The 9009-nt window shown below is 33.7% G+C and overlaps 1 protein-coding gene across 1 annotated transcript in view; it reads left to right on the forward strand.

Annotated features, from left to right (window-relative positions):
- LOC149413375 (uncharacterized) overlaps nucleotides 1-8645 on the forward strand; it is a 53066-nt gene extending 44421 nt beyond the window's left edge. The window contains exons 5-10 of the mRNA XM_089645623.1: nucleotides 334-427; nucleotides 1566-1746; nucleotides 2312-2426; nucleotides 3064-3276; nucleotides 4079-4218; nucleotides 4892-8645. Coding sequence (XP_089501749.1) covers nucleotides 334-427; nucleotides 1566-1746; nucleotides 2312-2426; nucleotides 3064-3276; nucleotides 4079-4218; nucleotides 4892-5135 — 987 coding nt within the window. The 3' untranslated portion in view covers nucleotides 5136-8645. The remainder of the gene's footprint in view (nucleotides 1-333; nucleotides 428-1565; nucleotides 1747-2311; nucleotides 2427-3063; nucleotides 3277-4078; nucleotides 4219-4891) is intronic.
- The last annotated feature ends 364 nt before the right edge of the window (nucleotides 8646-9009 follow it).

Genomic DNA, 9009 nt, shown 5'->3' on the forward strand with positions numbered 1-9009 from the left:
TACAATAACGTGATTTTAGAAGTGGACATTTTCAATTCCGAGCTGAAGAAATAAAAATAGTCCGTACAAGGGTTTTTTTGCGTGTCACGAGTTCTTTTCTAATAGTATTTATGAATTTAATTTGTTTCATGTACATTTCATCTTTTTTTTAAAATTATAATTATGTGTTTTGTTTTTTTACTTCTGTTAATTTCTTAACACAAGGAGGAAATCTATAATTTTGTTTTTATAATGCAAAAATGTCAAAATTGATTAAATTATTTTTTTTTTATTTCGCTAAGATGGGTAATAAATAAATATTTTCATTTTCAAAATAAAGTTTTCTTGTTTTAGATTGGAGATTTCAGCATCGATAAGAATTATTGGGGAAGGCCAGAGCAGATGAACATGTCACGACCTGCTTATAAATTGGATACGTCAAAACCAGGTATGCTGTAAAATCCATATTACATCTTATCAATTAGAAGGTAGCCATCAATTTAAATTTTAAAAAACTTAATATATATTGTATTTTGTTGGATGATTTTCTCAACGTGGTGTGCTAACTTCTTTTCATTGAACCAAAATTTTGGATAGCTTTGCAGGGTCCAGCGTCAGACCAAATAATATACTTATGTCATCAGCTAGCCTTTCAATCAATACTCTTCTTGAGTTCTTGCACAGCTTCTCTTTCATTAGGTATTTATTGGTTACATGAAAAAATCTGGTTGACGTTCATGGAATAAAGGAAACTTTTACGTTTATGGAACATGTTTCCCATACAAATGGTGCCCCAAACAATAAAACATATAACCCTTACAATGCTCAAAACAAGGCTTTCTAGAACATTGGATTATCCCTAAGGTCTTTGGCATATTCTGTTAGAAAGTCAGAGCATTTTCGCTTTGCAATAAAGTCCAAATAAATGGAATATTTCTGGAAAATTATAAACTATTCTTGAAAGGTAATGAAATACGCTTTCAAATTTTATTATTAGGTGATCATGTTAATTATTCTATATTAAAATCTTGGATTTGAATATAAAGGGTAGTATTTTCTCTTTCTAACACCGTTTAGTTAAAGTTTCTCACCATGACACTAAGGGAAACACAATGATTTCTATGATACCATAAGAACTGTCCCCAAAAGTGAACAAATTAGCGTGAGGGTTCAATAACCCCGTGTAGAAGATCTCACTCCTTTTGTTTATTAAAATGGAAGAGATTGATTTTTAATCGGAGGGATCAATATAGAGATGGGATAGGATGGCGTCTTCCCTACACACCCGCCCCTGCAGTGTGAAACTGGTCGTACAGCAAAGCGCTAGTCGATCAAGAGGGTGCCAACACTTTAAAAAACATCAGAAAATAGGAATGGCTCTGACTGTCTCGATATTGCCTCCAATTGCAGAAAGGCGTGTATGGCCTTTAACATGATTTATTTATTTAACTTTTATTTCTTGATTATTGTTGTACTAAACTATTTTGTATATCAAATGTTTGTAAAAGCCATTATGGGCGTGGAATATCTATATAATAATATTCATTTTAACCGATGATCAATATATATAATGATTGTCTTTCCAGCATCCGACGTCGCCGGGGAAGTATCTGCGGCTTTGGCAGCAGCCTCGATGGCCTTTAGGCTCCACGGAGATTCAGTGTACGCGGATCTCTGCCTCCGCCACGCCACAGAACTTTACCATTTCGCCAACAAACATCGAGGTCTATACCATCTGTCCATGAAAGATATTCTTCAGTTCCATGAGTGAGTTGTAATCATCGATTTTCTATTACATTTTGATGGCAAAGATGAATTATCATTATAAATCTACTGAACAAATAGTCGAATAAGTGGAGTACGGGATAGCAAAGCCACACTCCAAACCAAGGCCAACCAAAGTACTAATTAAGATTTTTAAATGTCACGTGATCAAGTCAGTGCCATCAATGACAGCTTGAAAATAACGGTGATTGTTGTTGATTTACCGCAAGCTTATTAAATTATCAGAGTGATTAGACTATTTTTAACAGTACTTAGAACTGACTTTAACTTGGCGTTCGCGCGCCCAGGCCTGCACTTCAGTCGGTCATTCAACTTATAGGTTCCCGATGGGAACCATGAAAAATCATAAAAAGGGAAATATTTGAGGAAGGTCTATGTCTAATGCGGGCAGCTAAAGCTTTTGAAGAAGACGTCTTTAGAGTGTTTTTAATAAACTGGATGGTGATTGTCTTGGTAACTTTGATCTTCAATGGATAATAATAAAATTTAACCTGGCTCAATAAATACCGTACATATAAAATTTAAACTTGCTTCATTTACTTTTCAGATCCTCTTGCTATGGGGATGAACTCGCTTGGGCAGCAGCTTGGCTTTACAAAGCAACCAACAACTCATTTTATTTGGATGAAGCGGAAAACCACTACAATGTCTTTAGACTAAAGGTAAAAACCACTTTACTTAATCTTCAATACACCAACATTTTGCAATCTCAAATAATAAATTTGTCTTGACATATTATTACATTATTTTACACATTAAACATCAGAGTGTTTTACACATTAAACAACAAAAAAAACGCTGCACCTAACTCACCAATTTCCCATGTTCTCCAAATATTCAATAATATTTGTCCCAACTCAATTTTCGACATATTTTTGACTCCCAACCGTCATATTACTAGTAACTTAAGCAATGCGCACTCACCAATACACAACACAATTCAGACATTGAGGTAAACACACCCACACACACCCTAGCACACCCTCACACACACACACACACACACACACACACACCCTCACATACACACACACTCACACACACACACACACACACACACACACACACAAACAATCAATACACATACAGACACAAATACATACATACACCTATACCCTAATCTTATAACGTTTATCATTATTTCAAATCATTTTCTAGCATGTACCTACCACACTCTCAAAATATTTCAAAGATACAATTGTGTCAATACCGGTCCTTTTACGTTTTAATCATGTACTGTTTGTTTCTAAAATAAATAAAATTGAAATGGGTAAACTTATACAACTGGTGTCTTTTCAGGAAAGACCAAATGAATTTTCCACCGGACACCGAGTAGCGGGGGTTCAAGTCCTTTTAGCAGAGGCGACAGGAAGAGCAGAATTCAAGAAACAGGCCGAGCAGTTCTGCGATTACCAAGCCAATGATCAGAAGAGGTCTCCCAAGGGACTGCTGTGCATTGAGAGATTCGGAGCATTGGAGCATGCGGCTAATGTGGCTTTCTTGTGTTTACAGGTAATTTAATTACAATACACTTGTTATTTTGTCAGCCAACAAAATAAAATCCAGCCATTATTCGTGTATTTAATCCCCTCCATTCAACATCTCATCTCTTCTAAGTCTTAATTCGGCTACAATTTTCCATATACTTTTGAAAATTTTCAAAATAATAAAAATGTTACCTTTCTCCATATTTTTAAATAATGGTCTAGAATACTTTTAAATGGTGACAGCCAGAAATTTTTTAAAAAAATGTGTATTTAAGCAGACATTATACATACGAAAAAGTGCATCCTGGAGCAGCTAATCGTTCTTATCCCCACAGGCTGAGTTCATCTGGCTCGATATGAGCAAACAATTAGCTGTGTCCTACGGCGTACCTCAAGGCAGCGTAATAGGTCCACTTTTATTTCTTATAAACCTACCTGTGGACCTCATTAATCCCGTCTCGGAATGAATGAAGCGGGCATTCGTGTACTAAATGTTTTGGTGGTCAATAAACTCTGACTCTAGACTCTTTACGACCCCATAGGGTACAATGGCTCTGGGAGCACCTTATCTTATTGATGGAGGATCAGAGTTTACGAGGCAGTCTAGGCTGACTCTTATTGGGGTCGTATATGAGATGGACATTTCTCACGTAAGCCGATTCCCACTTAAGTTTCCAGTCATCTTCTGGAGTGTGGGATTTCTTAAGGTGCCTCTCTCCCTCCATCTGTAAAGGTTTTCAGGACCTTAGGCGGAATGCGAAGTGAGAAGGTATTGCGTTTTATTTTTTATTGAGGACTGTACTTATAAGTTGTTTTTGTGGCTACAGGTGGCAAACCTTGGAATAGCAGCAGAAACCAGTCGAGTGATGGCGAAGCAGCAAGTAGATTATGTGCTGGGAGACGGAGGAAGGAGTTTCATGGTTGGGTTTGGTGAGAACCCTCCCACACAACCTCACCATGCTGCAAGGTATTCCTCACTTTACTCTTGCCTTATTTAGTAATAATTTGTTATTAGTTTAATTAAATAATTTCAAATTAATTATCTTAATCCTAGTACCGTGTTGCCGGTACCGTCATTTGAACGCTGGGGAAATTCCACCTAGCGTCACTTTTTTATCGTTATCCATCAAAACTCTCTTATTGGGATAATTTATTTTCAAAATTGGAACTGATTAGTATAAATCATATCAGACAAGCGATAAAGTAGGCAATTTTTATTTTATTAATTTGTAATTCTTTATTTCAAATGTTTGACATATCTAAATCTGATGTGCTAACTGTGTTAATTCAATAGTTTTCTCACTAATTACTTGTCAACAAAAAATAAATGTGTTTTAAAGAAAATTGACAATATTTTATTTTGGTAGGCAATTCTGAAATTACTTGTCAACAAAAAATAAATGTGTTTTAAAGAAAATTGACAATATTTTATTTTGGTAGGCAATTCTGATGAAACTATTTTTAAAAAATACCTCCAGCTTCACAAATCCTACAATAATGATTATTATGTCATTTCTTCACGGGTTTGCGCTAGTTCTTTCATATAGTTGTACAATGTTATTGGGGGGGTCGGCTTTATGTTAACCCCTATCTGTAATGTATAATATAATTAAAATCTAATAATGATTATCGCTTTCCAGTTCTTGTCCAGACCTCCCTGCACCTTGTGGCTGGGAACGTCTCCACTCAACAGAGGCCAACCCCCAGGTCTTGTATGGTGCCCTGGTATCTGGTCCAGACGAGAACGACGTCTTCATCGACACCAGGGCGGAATTTGTCTTCACCGAAGTTAACATGAACTTCAATGCCGGTTTTCAGGGCGCCCTGGCCATGCTGCTGGACATCCAGAATGGAAATGGCACAAACATCGGTAACGATGTTTGATGATTTTTGTGTGTTTTATGCCAGCCCTGGCGGTTGAAGTTTTGTTCGAATCGCTAAAGAGATAAACGGTAAATATAAAAAAAATACATCGTAACAGTTGCATTGCAACGGGGATCATCTATTTCAGTCGCTGGAGAAGCTAAATAATGCATTTTAATAGTTATTTGATTAAAATTAAAATTGGTTTTATTCATTTGGCGGCCATCTTTTGCTCATTATGATTGATGTGTCCCTATATGAAAATTGTATTCTGTACGTTTTTTTTAAACTTTTATTTAATCCAAACTAAAAACCCAAGAACCTCAAATAGGTTCTTAGTTGGGTTTCATTAAAAAAGAGAAAAAAACTAACCTATGAACCAACATCATCTATGTGGTGTCTCCGGGGTAATATATAAATAAAACTCCGGCTTTAACAAAATACTTGGACTTTTAATGTGATAGATTGATAATGAGCTCTGATAGCGTCATTAGCAGGTGGTTGGAATAATATGGATCCTGACCTTGAGGTTCCCACTTTATTGATCGTACACTCGGTCCTTGCAATACTCGATAGCTAAACGCCATCTATGCATAATATAATAGAGAAATCTAGTGACATCTATGTTGAGCTCGTACATTTATATCAAGGAAATTAGAATATATAAAAACGTGGCTTAAACCAAGGACGTTAAATTATCCATTTGTTATTAATAAATTTATTAATTTGAACGAAATGACTAGTAAAATGCATTATTGTGTTTCTCCTAACACTAAAATAGTTTCTTCAAATTGTAATTAATCTGATGCGAAGTGTTTTTTAAAATAATTATAATTACCAGATCAACCAATAGAAGTGTGTTATGGGCGTGTCCAAGGGCCAAAATTTAAAAAATTCTAACTTGTGGGTAAACTGAACATTTGAAAATGTCGAAATTCTTGAAATTAAAATCAACTTCATATGCCTGTCAAAAATTCTTCGATACAAATCACACCTTCAGGAATTGTTGGTTCAATGGTTCAAATACATTTATTTTATATTTATGACTCGAAATTATTTATGATCATTGGATCATCACTATTATTTAACGTTTAAATAATTTTACGTTTACTTGTAAAATATTATTCTGTGGACAACAAACGATATATTTTTTCGAATTTTGTTGATTTCAATCACATTATTTACGTTTGATTTTCAACGTTCGTGATCATTATTTTATAATTTAACAATTTTTGTGGTTTATATTATATAAGTAATTTAATTAGGTACCTACCTACTTTTACCTAAGTTTTTCTGACCAATTTACAATGGGAACCTACAGTCCAAAAATGCTTCAGAAAAATCAGATTTACGTTCAATGTTTATTATTGTTTTTGTACGTAAATCACATGTTAAATTTTGTTTATTTCAAAAGAACTCTCAAATCAAGATCACTATCATTGAAAAAATATATATTTAGAACAGATAAGTGCAGTAAGAAAAATTTAATTCCTTAAAAAAATTGTCACTTCTTCGGTAGATTTGTATGTTTGTCGAATTGACGAGATATCGCCTCAGGTTTGTAAATATTTGTGTACAAATGCATTACTATTACGTAAAATAAATATTTTAAAATATAGACAGGTTTTCTATAAAAATGTGTATTGATTGTGTGGTTAAGAATGTTATGTGTAATTGCAATAATTATGTGTTTAAAAATATAAGAGAGATAATTTTGCCTCCGTCTGCAAAACTGACGATGTACTTAATATCCAGATTCAAATTATTAAATATATACCTATATTTGAATTTCGATTTTGTTTTCGATAATTAATTAATGCAATGCAAATCTTTGAAGTAGAAATTAACCCACTTTCCGACTTCCGATTCAGCTGAAACTCCACAAATAGAATCTATGTCGATGACAATGCATTCTGTCAACTTTTTGTGGCTGTCATGCATGCTTACGTGGACATATACGCATTTTTCTTAAATTGGATTACAGCAGTTAATAAATGAAATAAATGTTGGTCCTACACATAATCAGGAGGGAGTTTCAATCCTCAGTTAAACCAAAAAAAAAATTATTAATTAAAAATGAAAGTAATAAAAAAAAGATTGATTCTTTTTCATGCTTTTATTTTTGCTTGAAATTGGTTCGCATTGAAAACTTTGATTTGACAATATTTACTTTACGAATACATGTCATAAGGGCTCCGCGCATTCCCAATTTCTACCAAATTATAACAAGTGAAACTTTAACTCCTTAATTTTTTAAGTTCCAAAAAAATAAGTTATTTTTGAAGATTATATTTATACATTTGTTATGCCAAAACGTTAATTATATGAAATTCCCTCGATAGAAAAAAATCGCAAAGTAAGCTCCGGACATTATTAAACACACGCTTTGTTCTGTTATTTAATATGCTATAGGCATGAAAAAAATAAAGTGTATGTTTAAATGCAACTAAAGCAATTTTCGAGAGATTTTTGCTCTATTTCAAAAAAGTCGTGTTTTATTAAATATTTTCACAATTTTCGCTTAATTGATTTTTTTAAATATTAGCGCGCTCCCTCTAACATTCGTATTTAAATATCTCCCTTTCAAACCATCTTTGAACGCTTACCACGGGGCCTTAAGGCGAAGCTTAGTGCCAAATCACTATTTGATTAATCTTTATAACGAATGGTGTATATTATGAATACCAAAAAATATGATTTAGATAAATTGAAGGTTTTCCTATCGCTTCGCTTGAGTAGAATACAAATAAAAAAATAAATTACTCAATAAAATGTAAACTTCTAAAAAATATTTTTTTTCAATAGAAATTTATGAAAGCATAAAGGAAACCACTTTTGAATAATACAGTATTACAGCTAAGATTATCTGTGACAGTTTCACTTGACTAACTTTTTTATTTTCTTATAAAATTATTTACAAAATAAATAAAAACAAGTTTTGTGATTGAAATCGAACTTTTCTAGACTCCGCTTGTCAAGCGATTGTAATGCCTATTACCTATAATATAAGGTACCTATACCAAGATTATACACATTTTTGGCTTATAGCTTCCTCTTTAGGCAGATTCCAAGATATAGTAAGTTTAAAGCGCTGTTCTTTTACGCTTTTGTCGATAGCTGCAGTGGATAAAAATAACGAACTTCTGTAGTTTATGCTTTACGCTTGGTGTGTGACAAAAATGAACAAAGGGATTATTAATAATAAGCTTAAGTGCCATTTTAGATTGTCTTTGTTTTTGAAACAAAGTCCTCGTAAGATATATGGCACATGGTCGGTTTTGGAGACGCAGGCGTGTGTAGATATAAGAACCTATTAGAACCGATTCGGAAATAATCATTTTCTTTGCCATATTTGTTTTGCCATTTTTGTGCTTGTACATATTGCTTTGATGTTATTATTACAAATAAAATAAAATAAATACATGTTTCGTGTGCTTTTTATTTATTAATAGTTTAATTGCTCAACTTTAATACCTTATAAAGTAAGTAAGAATTATTAACTTTTTACGCATCTGCCATAGGTCACTCCAAGTGGTTCGCCACGTTTGTTGATTTAGCAGGGGTGCCCGGGTTCATCGGGTGACGTGTATTCGTGATGCGCCTGCCACCAGCTGCGTGGCGTGCCAGATCGGGAGAAGCTGGTTTTGGGAGACCCTTTGATCTCACCAACTGGTCTTTCAACCCATCGCTGTGCGGCGCAGTGGGAGGGATATTTTATTTATTTATTAACGCCCTTTTTCGTGGCTTTTACATGAGAATATTAAGAAATATACATTATTTATTGTACATAACTGAATTGCTTCATTAACAACATTTTATATTTCTTTAAAGATAAATTGAAGATCCACTGACTTGGTATAATTGTTTCCCCCTATTAGTATTCTGGGCAAGTAGG

The sequence above is a fragment of the Hesperophylax consimilis genome, chromosome 22 (assembly GCF_061612785.1).
Source record: "Hesperophylax consimilis isolate HC1 chromosome 22, BYU_Hcon_1.0, whole genome shotgun sequence".
Classification (NCBI taxonomy): domain Eukaryota; kingdom Metazoa; phylum Arthropoda; class Insecta; order Trichoptera; family Limnephilidae; genus Hesperophylax; species Hesperophylax consimilis.